Source organism: Talpa occidentalis, unplaced genomic scaffold, assembly GCF_014898055.3.
Source record: "Talpa occidentalis isolate TD23 unplaced genomic scaffold, MPIMG_talOcc4v2.1 talOcc4.15, whole genome shotgun sequence".
Lineage (NCBI taxonomy): Eukaryota > Metazoa > Chordata > Mammalia > Eulipotyphla > Talpidae > Talpa > Talpa occidentalis.
The window spans coordinates 42,509,523-42,534,949 of NW_023601543.1; the positions used below are offsets into that span (position 1 = coordinate 42,509,523).

Below are 25,427 nucleotides of genomic sequence, written 5' to 3' on the forward strand. Positions count from 1 at the left end.
CTTTTCTTAGTGAATAAATTGTTTGGTGAAAGCTATTTTGGTAAATATCATCTTGTCAGTTAGTAATAACAATTAGAAATTTTCAACCCATGCATCTATTCATATTTTTTATTAGAACAATGGCAAAGCGTCCAACCATGAATGAGTCTCATGACACAAGTAGTAGTGAAGATGAGCTCCAGATAGACCTCTATACAGACATGTCAAACATGCACTAATCAGCCTGCAATGCATATTGGGGAGTGTTACAAAACTTATCATACTGTACAAAATTATAAACAATAAAATATTGGTTTTTTTGCAAATATACATTCCTCAATGTCACCCAATTCATATAAGTCCAATATCATTATAATACATTACTTGGTTCCAAAATTATACTGAATAATACGAGGGTCTGTAAATGCACGTTTCCGCCACAAAGTAGCATCGAGTACCTGGTAGCCAATGTCCAGAATGGTTCGGAGTGCAAAGGGTTAATAAAGTAGGGCCTTCCTGGTGGTGCAAGGGGTTGTGTCAGCACTATGAAGCTATCACAGCCACTGCAGCATGAGTTTGAACCCAGGCCAGGGAGCTAACCCACATGGCACAGCAGACCTCTCCTGTCTCACCCACTGCTCCCCTCAGCAGTGGATTTCAGTAGATCCACCTGTTATGTTCCCCATTCTCTCTCTGGTGAATTCTCTCACCCCCCCCCATGCTGGCCTACAACCGAGGTCTTCTATGCATAAATAAATAAATCTTTAAAAAAATTTAATAAAGTCCAATGTGACTATTTACAGATTGCATTTTTATGACAATATAATTTCTTAATCACATTTCACTGTTCATGTCTTTCTTTGCATAGGGTAGCATTTCTCCTAGCTAGCAGTCTTGGCCAAAAAACTGAGAACAAATAAGCAAAAACTGCCACCAATATTGTTTAATGGGTAGAGAGTTTCAGTTTGGGAAGATGAAAAGAATTCTGGAGACAGTGATGATGGTTACATAACAATGTGAATGTTCTTTATGCCACTAAAGCACACTTAAAATGGTTTAAATGGTAATTTTTACTATAATAAAAAGAAACTATAATTTTATATAGTAGATATTTAATTTTACCATAAAATTTAGCATATAATTTTGCCATAGTGTAATTTTACCATATTATAAAGAAAAACCTGCCTTTGAGCATCAACATGTCAGGGATGTCTATGTTCTAAAGATCAAGCACAGTACTTGCTAGAACACTTCAGGCAATGGTGAAATCAAGATAATGGAGCAAAGAGAGGTTTCATTTCAAAGATGAGAAGTAGCTGGCCAGAAGTAGCTGGCCATGCCTAGCACTTTGTGAAAAGGATCTCTCAATTAGTCCTCATATACATCTTATAAGGAACAAACTATATTATGTTTCTTTCACAATTAAGAGAACTGAGGTATGGAGGACAAAGTTTTTCCTATTCAAGATCATGCTTGAGTCACTAAATCAAGGAGTAAAGGTGTGAAGAAGCCACTAGACAATCTGATCCCAGACCTCTCACCATGGACCATGCAGCTGTTGTGTCTCCAAAAATATATAAAGAAAAACTCTCTTTTCAGTCACCTTTTGTTTTGAGAAATTTAAGTTTTGGGAAATCATAAATGATTTAACAAAAATTCCTGAGAACTGTTAAATGTAGTCTCACTAGATTGGGTTCCCATTGTGCATATTAAGCTGTATGCTTATCAATTAGTTTTCAATTGAGTGGGCAACAGCTCAATATCTCAACTGAAATGGCCTGATGTCAAAACCTGGCTCTGGCTTTGCACTAAGGTATCTAAAGCATTTTAGTTCATCCAAATAAAATTTCTAATTTGAAGAGATAAAATCATATTGCACTAGAAGGTTGTTTACTCAAAATGTTTTGCTTATCCTATCTTGTAGCCTCTAAAATATAGGTTAGCTTCACTAATATTGTGAAGACTTAGTAATGCTTAGAATATTTTGAATGTCTATAAAAGTTAGCTATTATTGTTTATAGAAAAAAAAAGGTTCCGGGCCTCCCCAGTGGCGCAGGGGTTGAGCACTGGGTTGCGAAGCTGCCCACAGCCTCTGCAGCACCGGTTCGATCCCCGGTCGCCGGGCAAGGGTCCCACATGGCGTGCAGACCTCTCCTGCTGCCCACTGCTCCCCCTCAGCAGTGTACTTCGTCAGTCTGCCTGCTCTGCTCTCCCCTCTGGCTCTGGTGAATTCTCTTGCCCTCCCACACTTTTGACTGCACCCAGTGCTTGTATAAATAAATAAATAAATCTTTAAAAAAAAAAGGAAAAAGATTCCTTGGAAAAATCACTTTATATAAAATGTTAGGTATATAAGAGCAATGGCTTTGAAATCAGTCTACCTTGGTTTGAATCATGGCTTTGTCACTTGCTGAATTTAAAGCCCTGGATCTATCACTTGATCTCTTTAAGCTTCAGTTTTCCATGTCTGAAAAGCAAGAGTAAATATGACATTACTATGAAGATAAAACAAGACAATCTATGCAAAATTGCTTAGTACAGTCTTAATACACAGAAATCTGTCAGTAAACACTAGCTACTGCCATTTTTTATCAACAATGTTAAATGTGTAGATAATATTAGGAATCAAATCATAGAAAGGACATTTTACAAATCTGCAGAGGCAGCAATACTCTAATCAATTCTTAGAAAACTATAGCTTATAATCCCATAGCCAGTATCATTCTCAGTGGTTAAAAGCTGAAAGCATTTCCATTAAGATCTGGAACAAGACAAGGATGTCCACTCTCACCACTGCATTTCAATATAATACTGGAAGTCCTAGCCAGAGCAATAAGACAACAGAAAGACATACAAGGAATCCAAATAGGGAAGGAAGACGTTACCATTATCACTATTCACAGATGATATGATAATATACATAGAGAACCTCAAAAACTCCACAGAAAAACTAATTCAACTAATCAATCAGTTTAGTAAAGTGGCAGGATACAAAATCAACACGCAAAAATAAGTAGCCTTCCTATACACAAACAATAAATCTGAAGAAGAAATAAAAAAATCCCTTTTATTATTGAAACAAAAAAAAAAACAAATACTTGGGAATAAACCTAACCAAAGAGGTAAAGGACCTATACAAAGAAAATTATAAAACACTGTTAAAAGAAATAGAAGAAGACACAAAGAAATGGAAAGACATCCCTTGCTCATGTATTGGAAGAATTAACATTATCAAAATGGCCATCCTACCAAAAGCAATTTACAGATTCAATGCTATTCCAATGAAAATTTCAATGACATTTTTCAAAGAAATAGAACAATTACTGATGAAATTCATATGGAATCACCAAAAACCCCAAATAGCTAAAGCTCTCCTGAAAAAAAAAGGGGGAATGGAAGCATCACACTTCCAGATTTCAAAGTATACTACAAAGCCATAATCATCAAAACTGCATGGTACTGGAAAAAGAAAAGACACACCAACCAATGGAACTGAATAGAAAATCCAGAAATAAACCCACAGATTTACAATCAACTAATCTTTGACAAAGGAGCAAAGAAAGTTTGTTCAATAATGGTGCTGGGAAAACTGGGTCGCTACATGCAAAAGAATGAAGCTTGACTAGTACCTCACACCATGCACAAAAACCAACTCAAAATGGATTAAGGAACTAGACATAAGACCTGAAACCATAAAATATATAGAAGGTAATATAGGCGAAACAATGTATGACATGCACCTCAAAGACATCTTTACAGACACATTACCCAAAGCAGTGATAGTGAAGGCAAAGATAAACAGCTGCGAGTACATCAAATTAAAGAGCTTCTGCACAGCTGTAGAATTTAGATCATACCCCATAGTGACCAGCAACCTTTTCCACGTAGGGTAGAAGGTAGAGTCTGAACAGAGGCTTTGACTCTACAGAGGGATCTTTTTCTAGTCTGCCTCCCTCATTCCCAATTCTATCTTCTTTTTTTCCAAAGATTTTATTTATTTATGCATACAACCCGGGGGGCCTCACTGGTGGCACAAGGGGTTAAGTCTCAGCACTATGAAGCTATCAGCAGCCACTGCAGCATGAGTTCAATCCCCAGCCAGGGAGCTAACCACAGGACACAGCATATCTCTCCTGTCTCAGCACTGCTCCCCTCAACAGTATGTTTCAGTCAATCCACCTGTTTCACTCCCCATACTGTCAGTGGTGAATCCTTTCACCTCCTCCCCCCAACCCCACACCTCTGCCTACACCTCAGCTCTTATATGCATAAATAAATAAAATCTTTCAAGGAAAAAAAAAAAGAAACAACCCATGGCCTCCCTGGTGGCCTAGGAGTTAAGTCTCAGCACTATCACAGCTAAGGCCTGAGTTCAATCCATGAACAAGGAGCAAACCCAGGAGGTGCAGTAGACCTCTCCTGTCTCACCCACTGCTCCCCTTAAGAGTATAATTTCAGTAAATGCACCTGTTCTACTCTCCACTCTGTCTGGTGAATCGTCTCACTCCCTGCATTTCTGGCCTACACCCCAGTACTTCTATGCATAAAAAATAAACCACCCCAAAAAAAGAAAATTCTGACCCCCATCCTGTGTTAACAGCAAGAGATAAATTACCTTTGTGAAAAAAATACCCACAGTAATAGAAGGATAGAAAGCAACCAAAGATGGCATTTAGGGTTGAAAGCAAACTTTCTTTTTTTTTTTTTTTTTTTCTGGGCTGTGATCATGTTCTTTATTTTTTTTTTTTTTCAAATATTAAATTTTATTTTTATATTCCCCCATACAACTGCAAACGCCCCATTCTGACCCCAATCCTTCCCCTCCCGCCCCCCACCCCCCAAAAAGTGTCTCTGGTTCATAGTTTTTGTTGATTTTGATTTTCACTTTCTTATATTCATTTTCCTGGTCCCTTATTTAAGTTTTCTAGATTCCTGCTATGAGTGAGACCATCCGGTATTTTTCTTTTTCTTTTTGGCTTATTTCGCTGAGCATGATCCCTTCCAGTGCCATCCATGTTGCTGCAAATTGCATGTGTTTATCTTTTTTGAATGCTGAGTAATATTCCATGGTATATATGTACCACATCTTCTTGATCCAGTCATCTATTTTTGGGCATTTGGGTTGTTTCCAAAGCTTAGCTATTGTAAACAGTGCTGCTATAAACATAGGAGTGCAGGTGCTCTTTGGAATTGATGTTTCTGTGTCCTTTGGGTAAATACCTAGGAGTGGAATTGCTGGATCATATGGAAGCTCTATGTTTAGTAGGTCCAGAAATCTCCACACAGCTCTCCATAGTGGTTGGACCAGTTTGCACTCCCACCAACAGTGCACAAGAGTTCCTTTTTCTCCACATCCTCGCCAACATTTGTTGTTGCTAGTTTTTTTAATATGTGCCATTCTCACTGGTGTGAGATGGTATCTCATGGTAGTTTTGATTTGCATTTCCCTGATTACAAGTGATGTTGAACATTTTTTCATATGTCTGTTGGCCATTTGCATTTCCTCTTCAGAGAAGTTTCTTTTTAGCTCTTCTGCCCATTTTTGACTGGATTATTTTCTTTGTTGTTGCTGAGTCTCATCAGCTCTTTGCAGATTTTTGTGATCAGTCCTTTATCATTAGTGTTGGGTGCAAAAATGTTCTCCCAGTTGGTGGGGTTTCTCTTTGTTTTTGTTATTGTCTCTTTTGCTGTGCAGAAGCTCTTTAATTTGATGTAGTCCCAGCTGTTTATCTTTCTCTTCACTATCACTGCTTTGGTGATTGTCTGTAAAGATGTCTTTGATGTGCAAATCCCGTAGTGTTTCGCCTATATTTCCTTCTATGTATTTTATGGTTTCAGGTCTTATGTCTAGTTCTTTAATCCATTTTGAGTTGATTTTTGTGTATGGTGTGAGGTAGTGGTCAAGCTTCATTCTTTTGCATGTAGCGACCCAGTTTTCCCAGCACCATCTATTGAACAAACTTTCTTTGCTCCAATGCATAGTCTTTGCTCCTTGTCAAAGATTAGTTGACCATAAATCTGTGGGTTTATTTCTGGATTTTCTATTCAATTCCATTGGTCTGTATGTCTGTTCTTGGTCCAATACCATGCAGTTTTGATGATTATGGCTTTGTAGTATAGTTTGAAGTCTGGGAGTGTGATGCCTCCATTTCCTTCTTTTTTTTTCAGTAGAGCTTTGGCTATTCGGGGTTTTTGGTGATTCCATATGAATTTCATCAATAATTGTTCTATTTCTTTGAAGAATGCCATTGAGATTTTGATTGAATAGCATTGAATCTGTATATTGCTTTTGGTAGGATGCCATTTTAATAATGTTTATTCTTCCAATCCATGAGCAGGGGATGTCTTTCCTTTCTTTGTGTCTTCTTCTATTTCTTTTAACAGTGTTTTATAGTTTTCTTTGTATAGTCCTTACCTCTTTTGTTAGATTTATTCCAAATATTTGATTTTTTTGTTTCGATAATAAAAGGGGTGGTTTTTTTGATTTCTTCTTCTTCAGATTTATTGTTTGTGTATAGGAAGGCTACTGACTTTTGCGTGTTGATTTGTATCCTGCCACTTTACTGAATTGATTGATGAGTTGCATTAGTTTTTTCTGTGGAGATTTTGGGGTTCTCTATGTATATTATCATATCATCTGCAAATAGTGATAGTTTGACTTCTTCTTTTCCTATTTGGATTCCTTGGATGTCTTTCTCTTGTCTTATTGCTCTGGCTAGGACTTCCAGTATTATATTGAAAAGCAGTGGTGAGAGTGGACATCCTTGTCTTGTTCCAGATCTTAATGGAATTGCTTTCAGCTTTTCACCATTGAGAATGATACTGGCTGTTGGCTTGTCATAGATGGCCTTTATGATGTTGAGGTATGTTCCTTGTATCCCAAGAATTTCAAGGGCTTTATCATGAATGGGTGTTGCACTTGTGCGAAAGCTTTCTCAGCATCTATTGATATTATATATGGTTTTTATATTTCTTTTTGTTGATGTGTTGGATAACGTTGATTGATTTTCGGATGTTAAACCATCCTTGTGCCCCTGGAATGAATCCAACTTGGTCGTGGTGAATTATCTTATGGATACATTGTTGGATTCTGATAGCTAAAATTTTATTGAGGATTTTTGCATCAGTGTTCATTAGAGAGATTGGCCTATAGTTTTCCTTTTTTGTGTTGTCCTTATTCGGTTTGGTATTAGTGTAATATTGGCTTCATAGAACGTGTTTGGTATTGTCCCTTCCTTCTCAATTTTTTGGAAGAGTTTGTGAAGGATAGGCACTAATTCGTCTCTGAATGTTTGGTAGAATTCATTTGTAAATCCATCAGGTCCTGGGCTTTTGTGAAAGCAAACTTTCTTACTTCTTTTCTAATCTACGAGCCCAAACCTTTTTCTTGGCAATTCTTTGTCTAAAAGATATAAAAGCTGGATGCTTTGGTCCTTTCTCTGGGTCCTGTATCTCTGGGCCCCTCCCCCATGTGTCACATTAAACATGTTTTCTGTCCCCTGTCTTGTGTCAATTTAACTATTAGACAGGACAAAGAACATAATAAAAAGAGAAGAGGAAAGTTAGTCTACCCTCCACCACAAAAAAAAATTGTTTAGTTTCAATTCCAAAATTGTACACTTATAACACTAGAGACATTTGTTGAGATCACTTGGTGGTTGCCTAAGAGTTAAGTCTCAGCACTATCAATGCTATGGCCTGAGTTCAATCCCCAGCCAGGGAACTAACCCTCATACAGTATAACAGATCTCTCCTGACTGGCCTGCTGCTTCCCTTAGCAGTGTATTTCAGTAGATCTGCCTGTTCTGTTCCCAACTGTCTCTGGTGAATCCTCTCACCGCCATACCTCTGGCCTACACCCCAGTTCTTCTACACAAAAAATAAAAAAGATTTAAAAGAAAAGAAATCATATTAATTTCTACAAATGTATATAGTGAGTCAAGGCTTTCCTTTATTCTCTGAGGCAATAAAAAAAAGTCTGGAGATAAGGTAAAAAGGGCTCTAGTGTTTAAGTCATAGCAACACTTTATGAGTTGATTATTTCAGAAGTCCAAAGGAATAAATTCCTAAGTACTGTCTCCATTGATAATGAAAATGTATATGATTTGTTTGAATGTCTGGATATTACAGGCCCTCTTATCAGGACAAAAACAGGTCCTCCTGAGGCCTCCCCTGGTGGCGCAGCGGTTGAGCATTGGGCTAAGAAGCTGCCCGCAGCCTCTACAGCGCCAGTTCGATCCCCAGCTGCCGGCGAGGGTCCCACATGGCGCAACAGACCTCTCCTGCTGTGCCCGCTGCTCCACTAAGCAGTGCATTTCGTCAGTCTGCCTGTTCTGTTCACTGCTCTGGCTCTGGTGAATCCTCTCACCCTCCAGCGCTTCTGACTATAACCAGTGCTTATATAAATAAATAAATAAATAAATAAATAAATAAATAAATAAATATCTTATAAAAAAAAAAAACAGGTCCTCCTATCAGGACAAAAATATTGATGAAGTTATTCTTTGTTGATTCATCTTTCTCTGGACTAACCTCCCTCTTAATTAACAAACTACATTCAGAAACTATGCAGCAGAGTTAGAGGTAAAGTCAATCACTCCATAAAACAAATGGCTCCCACAGAGATGAGGCCTCTAACTCTGGCTTCATTAATACTATTTAACCAGACAAATCAAAAAGGTACTAGGCATATTTACATCACCATCCCCAGACATACTAGCATTTGACTTCTTATGAAGGAAACTATAATACTCAGCATCTTGTTGATTATGCAAAATTATCTCCCCTAGCAGGTAAAAATATAATCAATCTTGCCTCTACTTTAAAAATAAAATAACTTATAAATGTAGACCTCTGTGCTAGACAGATTACTGAACTAGGGGTACTAAACTAGAATATTTAAAAATTTATGTTTAATATCAATTCTTTCATCTCTTAAAATCCAATGAATAGTTCATACCTATTCAGTCACTAAATATTTCAGTTTCATTTCCTTATTATCCAGACACAACTTTCCTATTTATTTAAACATTTTTATGCTATTTATGGCCAATAAAGTAGCTAGTAGGATAATATGCAGAGCCATTCAAAAGTGCCAGGAGGGAAAAAAATAATATGTCTGTTTATTGCATGTACAGATGTCATATGTGCAGGTATTTTTCTGGCAAACCTTTAGAAGATAAATTGATGATCTGCAGCAAGAAAAAAATCTTGGTTTTTCTGTTTGAAAATCCCAGAATTGCCAATAACAAGCAAATATTTGAAAAGCAAGATTAAGTTTTCAAACTGACATTTTGTCTGCTCTTTTTTAGCTTATGAAGCTTCTAGCTGGAACCAAGAAGTATTGTCTTTCCCTATATAAACAAATCTGTTTGTTTGTTTTTGTTTTTTTTTTTTTTTTAAAGTTCCACAACTTACTGTCACTCCTGATGCAGTTCTGGAACTTTTTTTTTTTTAAGATTTATTTATTTATACAAGCACTGGGTACAGTCAGAAGCACAGGAGGGTGAGAGGATTCACCAGAGCCAGAGCAGGGAGCATGGCAGGCAGAAGGACCAAAGTACACTGCTGAGGAGAGCAGCGGGCGGCAGAAGAGGTCTGCGCGCCATGTGGGACCCTCCTCCAGCGGCCGGGGAGCAGCCGGGGATCGAACCGGCGCTGCAGAGGCCGCGGCCAGCTTCGCAATCCAGTGCTCAACCGCTGCGCCACCGGGGAAGCCCTAAACAAATCTGTTTTTAAAATTACTTTATGAAATTGTTACTGTGATAAGACATAGCTAATTTCCTAACAAAGTTTCTAAAAACATGTTTGGGGTTGTCTTATGAAAAATATTTTAGAAAGAATTTTGAGATCACTCTATACAAAGAAGCATTAATTCAAAAGGGCACCTGCAACCCTATGTTTATAGAAGCACTATTTACAATAGTTAAGCTATGAAAACAACCCAAGTGCCCAAAAATAGATGACAGGATCAAGAAGATTTGGTACATGTACACAATGGAATATTACTCAGCAATCAAAAAAGATAAACTCACGCAACTTGCAGCAACATGGATGGAGCTGGAAGGGATCATGCTCAGCGAAATAAGCCAGAAACAAAAAGAAAAATACCAGATGGTCTCACTCATAGCAGGAATTTAGAAAACTTAAATAAGGGACCAGGAAAAAGACTAATTATAATAAAGTAAAAATCAAAATCAACAAGCAACTATAAACCAGAGACACACTATGGGGGGAAGAGAAGGGATTAGGGTCAAAACAAGAGGGGTGGGAATTGTATGGGGACTATAACCAAGATGAAAATGCATACATTGTGCAAAAATGAAAAATGATGTAAAATATATATAAAATAAAACAAATTTTAAAAAGGAAAAAAAAATAAAGTAGTTAAATATTGACAGAATAACCATTGCCTAAAATTTTATAGCTGAAATGTTCATGTGGTAGGACTAATACCTAAAAAATAACATATCTATTTTTCAGAATACCTTGACTTTTCATACTTTATTTTTCATAAAGTTTCCCTTTTTATCAAACTAAAACAGTATACTAAAAAGGGTAATAAAACAGTACCAGAAGACAGTGCCAAGAACAGGTCACCCACAATCTGTGGGTTCTCACCTGTGTGCTCAATTACAAGAGCCCTCAGACTCAAGGTACAGCAACAATGGACTTTATTTAACAAACATGAGATTTTGGAAAAGGATAGTAGTTTCTAAGGCCACAAATGGCCAGCTGCTTCACCCCAGATAGTGTCCACAGTGTTTCGAAGTTCCAAACAAAGGCCACTCATGCAAGATGGCACTGTCCATCAACAAGGGCCTGGAGCTGGTGGCATGCTGGCAAGCAGTGGGCCAGGATCCAACTCATGATGGCAGCTGAAGGTGCTCACAGATGAGGCTGCTGAGGTGGCAATGCAGCAGCCCACAGCTACAGTCTGAAGGTCAGGCTGGACAGCACTGGATAATGGACAGGACAGCACTGGAGGCAAGAGCATTGGGAGGCAGTGGCAGATAATCAGAAATGGTGGACAGTTCTCAAAAGTGACCAGATACAGAGTGCTGGATAGCAATGGCCAGTAGTGATGGCCACCACCAGTCACCAGGAGACAATGTAAGACACATCAGTGTTAATAGCTCTTTGTGAACTACTGGTGTGAACCAATAGCTAACAGCTCTTTGAGACACCTGGCCCTAGGACAACGGTGCTCCTTGCAGGTGTTGTCAGGACAGGGCCAGAGGCAGGTGCAAGGGCCAGGTCTCTGGGAAGGTCTACAGGTCTATGGAGGTCTGGTGAATCCCTCAGAGGTCTACTGCTCAATGCTTCTCTTCAGAGGCCAGCTGCTGAGTTCTCCTCTCTTCAGAGGCTGGAAGCAGAATGTATTCAAGGTCGCTCTTGCTCTGCCTTATATCCTCTTTCAGGGTTCTCTACCCTACAACTGGATAATTTTCAATACTTAGTGTCTGATTGGACCACATAGCACTAAACAGTTCGTTACCATTTTTCAATCTGAGTAATTAATTCATCTCCATGAATGAAACAAAGTTCAAACCTAATTGGTCCATTGAGCTCTAGTCTGATTGGTCCTTTTATGATCCTGGCTCCAGACACAAAAAGGAAAAGCCTGTCCCCTGCCCAGACTGACCTGCAATGTAGGCAGGGCAGGCTCATAGACTGGAAGGCTCTGGTTTCAAAACCATGGTCCACGAAACAATTTTCAGCACGAATAACCAAGCACACCATAAATACAATCCAGATATCTATTCCCACCCATACCAAAACCCTCAATTCCTTTAATGTCCTGGGTTATAGACTTCGGTTAATCATGGTGAAAATCTGATAACATTCTCTCCTGTTCAAAGTTAAATCACTGTCACGTCAGATAAGGATGCAAAATTATGTACGGGAAATTTATGGGAGTTCCATTTTAAAAAAAAGGAACTAGAGGGCCTCCCCTGGTGGCGCAGCGGTTGAGCACTGGGCTGCGAAGCTGCCCCGCAGCCTCTGCAGCACCGGTTCCATTCCCGGCCCCCTGCGAGGGTCCCACAGGGCGCGCCCACTGCTCCCCTCAACAGTGTATTTCGTCAGTCTGCCTGTTCTGTTTCTCCGCTCTGGCTCTGGTGAATTCTCTCACCCTCCCGCGTTTCTGACTGTACCCAGTGCTTGTATAAATAAATAAATAAATCTTTTAAAAAAAAAAGGAACTAGCAATTCAAAATTATCAAGGACAGCTATTTAGCCAAGTACTTTTTATACAAATAAATGAGAATTCAGCAAAGCCTACAATGTTATACATCCTAAGAGTTTTTAATTGGCAAGCTTCAAGTATTTTGTTATCACAAATAAGTAGAAGCCCTAATATTGATGGCCATATTAAAACCACTTAATTATTGGGAAAAACATTAATTTCAATTCAATGCACATCTGTTGAACAGAAATCAACAGTCATTAACAATAGTATTTACCATTTTTGGAATGTAAAATATAAATTATGTTTGCAATGCAAAGCATTATGATTTGCAGGAAGATTTTTTTTTAACAATTCATTCCTCAGTTCTATAGTTCTGTATTTTCTAACAAATCACTGAGATGAACTTTGTCCTCTCACAAAACTAAGAGTATAAAATAGGCTGAAATCATCAGAAGTTGGTTCAAGTAGAGCAAAAACTGTGCTTTACCTACAAGGGAGCTATTTTTCCCCATTTTAGACAAACAATTTTTATAAAATGGAAGATTCCCTTCCTTTAGTTTGCTTTAGGGGCAGTTCTGAAAAACTTCTATGGAGTCAAGCTAGAACTAAATTCTAATTCTGATTTAGTGTACTCTGTTTGATATGTGAAATAAATAACTGAAGTGTTTCTACTCTTGCATCTGCCTTTTTGTCTCTACTTTGGATGAAGGGTTCATGTGCATTAAATAAACATAGGCTAAATTTAACATTTTCCAGGTAAAAACCAATTCTGACAACCTCTTTAGAAAAGGTATGGCTATGAAATTAGGAAATTAATGTTGGAGATAGCACAGAGAAAGGTAAAGAGATCAAATTAGGAAAAGTATGAGCATTTATATTCAAAGATGATACTGCCAGGGCCTCCCTCATGGCGCAAGGGGTAAAGACGCAGCAACCTAGGAAGCTGTCCACAGCCACTGTAGCACGAGTTCGATCCCTGGCCAGGGAGCTACCCACGTGGCACAGCAGAACTTTCCTGACTTGCCTGCTGCTCCCCTCAGCAGTGTATTTCAGTCAGTCGGCCTGTTCTGTTCCCCACTCTGTCTCTGGTGAATCCTTTCACCCCCCCACACCTCTGGCCTGTTCCCCAGTTCTTGGATGCACAAATAAATAAAACTTTAAAAAAAAAAAAAAGATGATACTGCCATACTTAGGTGTGAAACAAATTATACGTGGCCAGATACTTGCAAATCAATCTCCTCAACATGCACACACGATAATGAGTTTGATGGAAATAGGGGAAAAGCTTCATATCACATTCATGATCCAAGTTCCTAAAGAATGGGTAAAGCCGGGGCATTATAAAAAGATATAGAGTAGGGGCCTCCCTGGTGGTACAAGGGGTTAAGTCTCAGTATTACCAAGCTATCACCAGCCACTGCAGCAGGAGTACGATCCCCAGCCAGGCACCTAAACCACATGGTGCAGCAGACCTCTCCTGTCTCGCCCACTGCTACCATCAGCAGTATACTTCAGTCCATCCACCTGTTCTGCTCCCGACTCTGTCTCTGATGAATCCTCTCACCCTTCACACCTCTGGCCTACACACCAGCTCTTGTATGCATAAATAAAATAAATCTTTACAAAAAATTTTTAAAAAGATATGGAGTACTAAAACACCAGTTGAATACAGAGAAAGGAAAACTGTGCATGTGTGCAGAAAAGCAGGTTTGCCTACTTGAATCAAGGGTGGAGGCAAGAATAGAGCAAGAAAAAAATAATAATTAATTACATATCTTTACATTTGTACAGCACATTTATGTTTACAAAGGAGTCCTTCATAAATTATTTCCTTGGTGTGAACAGGTATGGTCATTAGGCAACTCATTAATTCAATATACATAAATATACAAAAGGGCCATGAAAAAAGTTACAGAAATGTCAAGGAGTATGGCACATTTGAAACAATGCTTTTGGTGTGACTTGGGATATGGAGATACAGGGCAAGATGAGAGTGAGGAACCCCAATTAAAAGCATATTATCCAACAATGGAATGCTATTCAGCCATAAAAAGGAATTAAATTCTTACATACACTACATCATGGATGAACCCTGAGGACATTACATTAAGTGAAATAAGTCAGTTACAAAAAGACAAATATTCTATGCTCCCACTTATAAAAGATACCAAGAGGAAGTAAATTCACAGAGACAGAAAGTAGAGTAAAGGTTACTGGGGGTGAGACAGAGAAATGAAAAGCTATTTTTTTAAAGATTTATTTATTTATGTATACAAGAGCTGGAGTACAGGCCAGAGGTGCAGGGGGTGAGAGGATTCACCAGAGACAGAGTGGGGAACAGAACTGGCAGACTGACTGAGATACACTGCTAAGGGGAGCAGTGGGCAAGACAGGAGAGGGTTACTGAGCCATGTGGGTAGCTCCCTGGCCAGCCGGGGATCGAATTCATGCTGCAAAGGGTTCGGACTGCTTCATACATAGTGCTGTACTTAACTCCTTGCAACACCAGGGAGGCCCTGAAAAGCTATTTTTAATGGGTACAGAGTTTCTGTTTAGAGGGGCAAAAAAGTTCTGGAAATGGATAATGGTGATAGTTATACAACACTGTGTAATACACTTAAGGCCACTGAATAGTACACTTAAAATAATTAAACTGGCAAATGTTATATTATGTTTATTTTTACCATTATTTTTTAAAAGAGTATTGTCCAGAAGGGAAATGATTAGGGATTGATCAGGAACTGAGTAAAGGTAGGAACGAAGGGGAAATTTTAAGAACTACACAACATATGTGGTGATTGACTGATGTGAGGTGAGGAAAAAAGTAACTTGGGTTTCTGGGTACACAGGAATGACATCATAGATAAGCAAACAAAGTCCCAGGAATGCAAAAGTAATTGTCCAAGGTTGCAGTTTGTTAATAGCAGAATTACAACTTAAAAGTCAAACTCCTAACTCAAATTCAGTATCCTTTACACTACAATACAACATATCCAGAAAGAATGTATTTGTATAAAAAATGTAAATTGTAGCCCTTATAATTTACAAAATACTTTCACATACATTATTTCATTCAATACTCATAACTTATGAGTTAGGGCCAAGTATCATCACCAGTTTACTGATGAGTACATTTAAATGGGTTAAGAAAACTGTTGCAATTCCTTGAAATCTTCAAAGATCTAAATTATATCTGTTGGATTACAGACAAACCTGGAAATGAGATTCAAGTGATGAATCTGAAACTACCACAGCTGCTATATGCAGTAAGTACTGAGGGGGAAAGGGAGGTTAAAAACAGGAGTGTTTGGGAGTAGGTTCAGGGCCACCATATTGTATTACTCCATGTCACAGTTTTCACAGACGAACAATATGACTGCTGCCCCCTGGAGTTGTGTAAGACAACATGCCTGTATGAAGTAAAGTAGGAGTTTCCAACCTGCAGATCAGGATCTACTGGTAGATCTGGAAACCTCACCGATGGAGCAACAAACTATTTCCCAATATCTTCCCTCTACTACATCCCCTTACTGCGCCATGCCAGCTGAGATTCCCAGAGTGAAGGGGAAAATAGCACAGTCAGCAACTACTTCTCAAAGACTACGAAGTCTTTGTCTGTGCTGATCTCAAGACTTGGATTAAAATGCTCCTCTGCATAATGAGGTTGGAGATTGCCATAATAAAGGATTGGAAGGAGACAAAGTTGGCCCTGTCTGAACATTTCTACTTGTCTGGCAGGAAAGTTTTTCTAGAAAATGGCCAAGATAATACTGTTAAACCTTCTTAGAACATAAGACCACTTATATTAAATCCAAAAGTAAAAAGAAAGAAAAGGCAGGTCCTAACAAGCACTGATTTGGCAATCCACTCATGCCTTAAACCAAGTTGAGAAAATACTAACACAGATTATAAACAAGAATTACTACATAAACTTCTGACCAAGTTGTCTTTTGATATAACACAAAATTAGGACACAAATGTGCTAATCCAGGTGCTTCAAACATAGAAGATAATCTAAAAGTGGCCAGATGCTTCAAATGTAGAACAGGCTCTAAAACAACCACTGGTAGTCCTAAAAAGGCCAAGTCAAATAATTACAGTTAAGTTTCTCTTCCTTGTATTTGGACATGGGAAACACTATTCTTACAGAAACAAAACTGAAATCAATTGACTAGGCAAATATATCATTATTCCTGAAGACATTTTTGATGGCATTCTACCAACCATCACAAAATGCATTTCTTTCTCTTCCCTCTTCTACTTTTCCCTACTTCCCCTTGAACTTCCCACTGGTACTTCAAGTGACACTGCCTCTAGTGTTACTTGGTGTTACCGATGCCAAGTCACTCTATGTAAATACCATTTCATTGCCTATATAGTTATGTCACTAAGAAAATTCTAAACTCAGGAAACAAATTAGAGTGGCAATAGGATCAAAAGAGGCAGTATAACTCCAAAGCCCATGCTCCTAGACGTATCCAAAACAGAGTATCCAAAGTAATTTACCACAGACTAAATAGCTGTCCAAAGCATTCAAAATATGGCGGTGTTGGGAAAAACCAGTCTTCCCATGGGTGTTTCTCCTTTGCTCTCACACTACTATCACACTCCCAACACCTCTGACATGAGATATGTGGGGGTTTCCCCCACCAAGCATTTCTCTGACATCTGGGTGCCCTACAATTTACTTCAATTCTAACACTATCTGCCTGAAGATGTATCAGTTCTACATGTTAAGGGTTCAGTCTCACAGTATTGCTCCCACCCCACTTCCCACAAACTTAAATAGCTGTTCAAAGCATTCAAAAATTGGCCTACATCTATCAATTTCAATACTCCTCCCCCACATAAAACTTCTACTACCACCAGGTAAGCACCATCATTGCCATTAACTCCATGCTTGCCATTTCTTTCTACGACTTTGTTAGACTGGTCCCTCACCTAGAATTCTCTTTCCCATGTATTTAAATCCAATCACTTCATTAGTCTCTAAACTCAACAAAGCAGGACCTTATCTACTTTGTCATATCCCCAGTACTTTTGCACAAGGTAATCACTCAAATAATTGTCTAGTAAATGAAGCTTTCTCACTTCCTCCATGAAAAAATACACCAAGTACTTGTACCAATTTTCTTTTTGGACTCTGAATATGCTTTGAATCAGCATCAGAATTTAGTACCTAATTACTCTGTATTTGTTTGGTATTACATTTCTTTCTCTGACTAGCTTTTTTTTTTAAAAGATTTATTTTATTTATGCATACAAGAACTGGGGTACAGGCCAGAAGTGCAGGGGGTGAAAGGATTCACCGGAGACAGAGTGGGGAACAGAACAGGCAGACTGACTGACATACACTGCTGAGGTGAGCAGCGGGCAAGTCAGTAGAGGTCCGCTGTGCAAAGTGGGCTACTCCCTGGCCAGGGATCAAACTCATGCTGCAGTGGCTGCGGATAGCTTCATAAGTTGCATCTTCACCCCTTGCACCACCAGGGAGGCCCCCTCTGACTAGCTTTTAAATCAAAATGTTTTATGTACCTTTTCATAATTCACAGGGCCAACTAGGTAAGCACCAGACATACAAAAAGCACACAATATACATTTATTAACTGGAGTGCTGATTCAATTCATTAAAAAGGTCAACTTGCACACAACTTTGTAAGAAGGGAAATATTCTACATAAGGCCTTTTCAACTGCCTACATTTTATACTTCAGAAATCACCCAGCAGAAGTATAGTTCAGCATTTGGCAATTACAGAAATAATCTAGAAAAATTTCTCAATGGCTCAGAATCTGTGAATTACACAAACAGATTATTATGAGTTTTCTTGGTGAAGAATGAGTACATCAGGGTGATTTCACTCGCTAGCCATCATAATGAGTTTTGAAATGACATGCTAGAATAATATAGATATACTATAGGTTACCGGTCCCTCCACATTTTAGTTTTACATTTTCTGTGCTGTAATTTAGAAATTAAATAGTGCTTGTGAGTACTGACTGATTAGCACATCATTCCTATATAATAACTTTATACTAAAGCAAAACTGTAATTTACAATTTTATTATATATGTTGCTAAAATTACTTCTGCAGTAAATAATAATTAATGAATTACAGTAAGTACATTTTATTGTGTGTTTACTATCTGCCAAGCACTGCTCTTAAGGTTTTACATGTATTAACTCGCTGACAATTCTATGAGATAGGTATTGCTATTGACCACATTTTACAAATTTCAAGGACTAAGGTACAAAAAGTAAGAAATATTAAGAAATCTTATATACAAGTAGTAATCAGAGGTGCTGGGATTCCAACCCAAGCAGTTTGGTACCAGAGCCCCCATTCTTAATACTATGTTATACTGCCTCCCCAAAACAGCACATCACAGTTTAGACGCCTTGATGTATCAAAAGAATAATACCCCATAGTCCAGAAAATGTAAAACCAGAATGTTCCAAACGGTAAGTGTTTATCCGTTTATCAACCTTTACTGTATATTCTTTTAATGCAGTTTAAATTCTAAACATGTTGTTATAAATGTCAAAGCCTGGTCAAGCTCAAAAATGAGCTTGCTATAAAAGATGAAAAAAACAGGGGGCCTCGCTGGTGGCGCAGGTATCAAGTCTCAGCTATCAAGCTATCTCCAGCCACTGGGCATGAGTTAGGAGTTAGAGCCTCAGCCAGGGAGCTAACTCACAAAGCACAGCTGACCTCTCATGTCTCGCCCACTGCTCCCCTCAGCAGTGTATTTCAGCAGATCCATATGCTCTGCTCCTCACTCTGTCTCTGGTGAATCCTCTCACCCCCTGCACCTATGGCCCACAGTCCAGTTCTTGTATGCATAAATAAAAAAGAATAAATAATTTTTTTTTTAAAAAGAAGATGAAAAAACACACCCGGACTTTTTCTTTTCTCTTCCTGTGAGACAGAGTATACAAATAAAATAAGACTAACACCATTGCAAACATCAGTTCTTTTAGCCTATCTTTAAATAATGTTATTAGCTAAAAACAAAACTATGTGCTATTACTTTTGAATTTAGTCTGAAAGTAACAAGGAAGTTTTGAGCTACCAAAATTTCAATTTTTAACCATCAAATCAATTGGCTCATTCATTCTTTCAAATGATTGTTTTCCTCTTTAGGAAAAACAAAGCACTTAATTCCAACAGACCTAATTTTTGCTCAAACATCTAAAATGGTTCCTTTTTGAATATTAAAAAATGTTCAACATCACTTGTAACCAGGGAAATGCAAAGCAAAACCACAATGAGATACCACCTTACACCAGTGAGAATGGCTCATATTAAAAAAAAAAAAAACCGGAAACAACAAATGTTGGCAAGGATGTGGAGAAAAAGGAACCCTCCTACACTGCTGGTGGGAATGCAAACTGGTCCAATCACTATGGAAAGCTGTGTGGAGGTTCCTCAAACTACTAAAAATGGAGCTACCATATGACCCAGCAATTCCACTGCTAGGAATCTACCCAAAGGACACAAAAACATTAATTCAAAAGGATACCCGCACCCCTATGTTTACTGCAGCACTATTTACAGTAAGATATGAAAACAATCCAAATGCCCAAAAATAGATGACTGGATCAAGAAGATGTGGTATATATACACAAAGGAATACTATTCGGCAATCAAAAAAGACAAAATCATGCCATTCGCAGCAACATGGATGGAGCTAGAAGGGGTTATGCTCAGTGAAATATGCCAGAAAGAAAAAGAAAAATATCCAATGGTTTCACTTATAGGAGGAATGTAGCGGAACCAAATAAGGGATCAGGAAAAAATTATAATAAATTAAAAAACAAAATTAACAGGCAACTATAAATCAGAAACACTACAAGGGATGGGGAGGCAACAGGATTAAAACAGGGAAGGGAAGAACAAAAATGACTACGGTGATGGTATACAGGTAAGTTGGTGGGAATTATAAGGGGACTACACCTAAGAGGAGAAAGCATACACTGTACAAAAAGGAAAAATGATGTAAACTATATAAATATATAACATATATATAATTGGTATAGAATGAATATATCAGGGTGATTTCACTGGCTAGCCATCATAATGAGTTTTGAAATGCCATGCTAGAATAATATTTTTATATATATAATAAAAATAAAACAGCACAAAAGACCAAAAAAATGGTTCCTTTTTGTTAGGGAAAAGCAAGAGTTCTGAAGACTTACTGATTTTTTAGCAAGTTCAGTCACTTGATAGCTTTAGGAATAAAACTACCCTATGAAAAAAAGTCAATACTTAACAAAGTACAAGCAATACACAAAATATCAGGTTTATTTTTCACACTAGAAGAGCAGCTCTGGTCTCCTTCCTTAAAAAAAAAAAAAAAAAAGTAAAAAGGGCCTCCCTGGTGGCGCAGGTGGTTGAACCCCGCACTGTGAAGCTGGTCCACAGCCTCTGCAGCACAGGTTTGATCCCAGCCAGCCAGCGAGAATCCCACGCCGCGGCAAGACCTCTCCTGTCTCGCTCACTGCTGCCCTCAGCAGTGTATTTCTTCAGTCTGCCTGTTCTGTTCCCCACTCTGTCTCCGGTGAATCCTCTCACCCTTCCACACATCTGGCCTGTACCTCGGTTCTTGTATAAAAATAAATAAATCTTGGGCCTCCCCGTTGGCGCAGCGGGTGAGCGCTGGGCTGCAAAGCTGCCCAAAGCCTCTGCGGCACCAGTTCCATCCCCGGCTGCTCCCCGGCCACAGGAGGAGGGCCCCACATGGCGCGCAGACCTCTCCTGCCGCCCGCTGCTCCCCTCAGCAGTGTACTTCAGTCCTTCTGCCTGCTCTGCTCCCCGCTCTGGCTCTGGTGAATTCTCCCGTGCTTCTGACTGTACCAAGTGCTTGTATAAATAAATAAATAAATCTTTAAATAAACAAATCTTTAAAAAAAAAAAGGTAAAAAATCCAAAGTCCCATGACTAACCACTAACTCTAAAGTTAAGAAACAGGAATTTGTGGGTTATTTTTGTAATGAGCTCAGTGGACAAACTCTTAGGCAATCCTAATCATGCCCTCACACTTAAGATCAAATAACATACTATACTAAATAAATTACTCCTTCACCCATTGTCATATTTATGAAATTAAGGCTATTAAAATATGTGAAGACTAAAAGGATTTTTAAGGTCAAAGTTAATCATGTTATCACCTAGCTAGAAACATATGAGCAAGATAAAACACTTTAATTTAGCTGGACAATACTTGAAAACATATGACAGCAATCTGATTGCAAATACATAAAAATGCACTTATAGCTGTGATTGAAAGAAATTAATACCAACTTTTGTGACTATAAATTTAAACTAAAGAGTGATGTTTAGAACTAAGAGTGAAGCAATATAGTAAAACAGGACAAGGCATTATTAGCTAAAATGAAACTAGCAATATAGAAATTATTTTAAATGAATAATATTGCTCTATTAACATAATGCATTCATATCAAAATATACTTATTAATTTAATACAATTAAATTAATGTTATTTAAATATTAATTCTAAACTTTATGCTATTGATTTTATAATTTCATTACATTAAATAATTTGATAATCTGATTATTTGATAAATAAATAAATAAAATTTGATAATTTTATCATCAAAAATTAGATACCTCCTTTTTTTCCTATCATTGTAAGTGCAAAGATCAACAAAGGAGATTACACTTGGAACTCTTTAACAACTAAGCCCTCTGTAAGCTTTTGTTAGCTCAAGAATCAACTCTCAAGTATCCTCATGACTACAGGTCACCTATAAATTTATTCTAAATAGTTATGAAAATTTAGTTAGTGGACACTGCACTTTAGAATTCCTTCTCTCTATTCTTACATTTCTCTTGACAGCTTTTCTATTAATGTTTTACTGTCCTGAGTAGCAGGTAGCCAGCCTCAGGTGAACAGTCAAAAGAACATAAACCACAATTCCAAGAAGTATACAGTGCTCTGGAAACTCTCAGGTGGAAGTAAGAGAGGGAAGTAATTCCATTATCAGTCTTTCCCTATTTGCTTTGGTTGGGACATCAATTGCACATGAAGTATCAGCAGCAACTACAACAGCATAAAACAAAACACTTTAATGTTTTAAAACAAAATCAACTAATATAAATGGTGAGGCTAAAAAAATCCCATTACATGTACAATAGCCCATTTATTTCAATTAGTAAATGGTCAAAATGCACTCCTCTTTACAGTCAGGAAAACTGGACTTCTACAGTAGAGCATTACAAAGCAAAAATAGTTTTTAAGGGCCTCCCTGGTGGGGCAAGGGGTTAAGCACCACACTATGAAGCTATCCACAGCCTCTGCAGCACGAGTTCGATGCCCGGCCGGCCAGGGAGAAACCCACATGACGCAGCAGACCTCTCCTGTCTCGCCCGAAGCTCCCCTCAGCAGTGTATTTCAGTCAGTCTGCCTGTTCTGTTCCCCACTCTGTCTCTGGTGGATCCTCTCACCCCCCCACCCCTGCATCTCTGGCTTGTACCCCAGCTCTTGTATGCACAAATAAATAAATCTTTTAAAAAATAGTTTTTATAAAATTTAAATCTTGTGCCATAGCTGTATATTTCTAAACATGGACAGAAATCATGGGACAAAGAGCAAAGTATTAGCTCAAAATGGGGATATTTTATCCTCATTTCCTTCAGGAAAAAAAAGTTATCTTGGAAAAACTAATGTAATCTTAAGCTACTAGTATCCCACACATTTGAGTTCATGAAGATGAGGAAATCACCTTCAATTTGCCAACAATGCTGGAGAAACTAGGAACATATTTATGAAACCAGAAACATCCTGCCCTCTCACTTTAATGAAACACATTCTAAAGGTATTGTGATACTTTTTCCTGCCATATTATCTCAGCAAGTAAGTAAGGAAGACTTATCACATTAAATAAACCTGAATACTGAGATTTGTAACTGAAAAACATGACTGCTGGGATGGTAGGTTGAACTGAAATGGGCCCATTGCCTATCTCTCCCACCCCCGTCTTGATGTATGACCTAAACTTCTGTAAAATCTTTAAACACTGTATTGCCCTTTAACAATGCTGAGTAGAGGGGATTTTGAGACAAAACTCCATAATATTATTCTCATTTATGCCCGTGTCTATACCACCTCAGACAAATCTCTCCTCACAGTTACTTTTCCAACTAGTAAATAATTATTTTCACTCATTGGGATGTCAAAAGTCTTTTTTTTAAAGATTTATTTTATTTATTTATGCATACGAGAACTGGAGTGTAGGCCAGAGGAAGGGGGGGTTGCGGGGGTGTGGAAAAGATTCACCAGAGACAGAGTGGGGAGCAGAACAGGCAGACTGACTGAAAAACACCGTTGAGGGGAGCAGCGGGCAAGTCAGGAGAGGTCCGCTGTGCAAAGTGGGCTGCTCCCTGGCCAGGGATCGAACTCATGCTGCAGTGGCTGAAGATAACTTGATAGCCTTGAAACTTTAACCCCTACACCACCAGGGAGGCCCCAGGATGTCAAAAGTCTTAAAAAAGTTTTTCAGGCCTCCCAGGTGGCACAGTGGTTGAGCGCTGGGTTGCCAAGCTGCCCGCAGCCTCTGCTGCGCTGGTTCCATCCCCGGCTGCTCCCCGGCCACCGGAGGAGGGTCCCACATGGCACGCAGACCTCTCCTGCACCCGCTGCTCCCCTCAGCAGTGTACTTCAGTCCTACTGCCTGCTCTGCTCCCCGCTCTGGCTCTGGTGAATTCTCTCACTCTCCCGCGCTTCTGACTGTACCCAGTGCTTGTATAAATAAGTAAAATAAAAACAAATAAGTTAAAAAAATTTTTTTTCAAGTGCTTTTAAGTATGTAGGAAAAGCATAGTGAGGAATTCATAAATTTATATTTAAAAAAATGTATTGCTTGGGAGCACTCACAGAAGTAAAGGTCATAGGGTGTTGCGGTTATTTTTGCTTGCTCTCTCGCTCTCAAGCAAATTTTACTGCTTCTGCATGCATTTTTTTCAAGGAAAAACAAAAGCTTCTGCATTAGAGACCAGAGATGTTAATCTATTCTTTGAAGGATCTGGTCTTTAACCCTACCTGGAGGCCAAGGATCAAGATCTTTCTAAGACTCTGATCAGAAAGGAAAGATTCTATCAGGTTAATAAGACAAGTAGAGAAATTAATTTGGAAGAAAAAAGGAAATGCAGACTTTCCCTGGGAAAAACATGAACAGTTTCTGGTTTAGATGATGCTGTTTATTCATTCCCAACAATTTAAAAAATAATCCCAAATTATATATGATACAACACTCAATAAGAATTAAAGCATAACAAATTTTAGTTTTTTGTCTTTTAAATTTGAGTTTACATCACAATTCAACCTCATACATTAACACTGTTTTCATCATATCATGTAATTTTTTTCCTACATATTGGCTTTTTTATTTGTTAAAGAGTAGCTGAATATGACTATAAGCTTCCAAGTTTGGTAAACTATAATTTTTTTCTTTTAACCAGTGAAAAATGTGGCTGTGTTAGTCATAGGGATGTTGAGGTAAAGTGTGTTGTTGAATGTCCTGCATCTTTCCAGCTCCGCAAGCCTTTACCGACATTATTTCATCTACCTGGGCCGCCTTTCCTTTCCTCCATTCCTGAAATGCTAAATTCTATCCATTGTTCAAGGTCCAACTTAAATGTTCACCTCCTTGTACCCTGAATAAGCTTTCTGGTTCTAATATACAACTTTAGTGAGACAGAAAGGGTGTATCTGTCTTTCCCGGTACACAGTAAAACCCTCCAGTACAACAAAAAACCATCTCCTATAATAGCTGTAGACTCCAGATAGTTTGAAAGATAAACAGAATCTCAGTTCAAAGTATTGTTTAGATAGGATGATATAAAACAGCCTAGTCAGTCAATCAGTGGGGTTGCTAGAACTCATTCTCTTCATAACCGAACTCAACCAACTTGACTGCAAACTCTTTTGAGGCCAGGGACTCTGTCCTATTTCTCGAGTAGGCCCCCTACCATCCTCCTCTCCTCAATATCACCTAATTCTATCTGCTCCATACATTCTTATACAAAGCTATACTACGGGTAGGTAAAGAAACTGTGATTAAAACAAAGATCAGGTGATGAAAAACAGAGATTTATGAAATGATAAGAGCTGTCAATGCTTAAAGAATAATCTCAAAGTCCACAGCACAAGTGGCAAAGATATAGATGCCACAGGATATGGCAAGGATGGAGGGTAACTTTACTGCGAAGGGTTCAGCGTGAATAAAATGAAATG

At 38.4% G+C, this 25,427-nt stretch overlaps 1 protein-coding gene across 1 annotated transcript in view; it reads right to left on the reverse strand.

Annotated features, from left to right (window-relative positions):
• Positions 1–25,427, reverse strand: part of ATP7A (ATPase copper transporting alpha) — a 137,493-nt gene that overhangs the window by 111,621 nt on the left and 445 nt on the right. The window contains exon 2 of the mRNA XM_054695887.1: positions 2,361–2,446. Coding sequence (XP_054551862.1) covers positions 2,361–2,375 — 15 coding nt within the window. The 5' untranslated portion in view covers positions 2,376–2,446. The remainder of the gene's footprint in view (positions 1–2,360; positions 2,447–25,427) is intronic.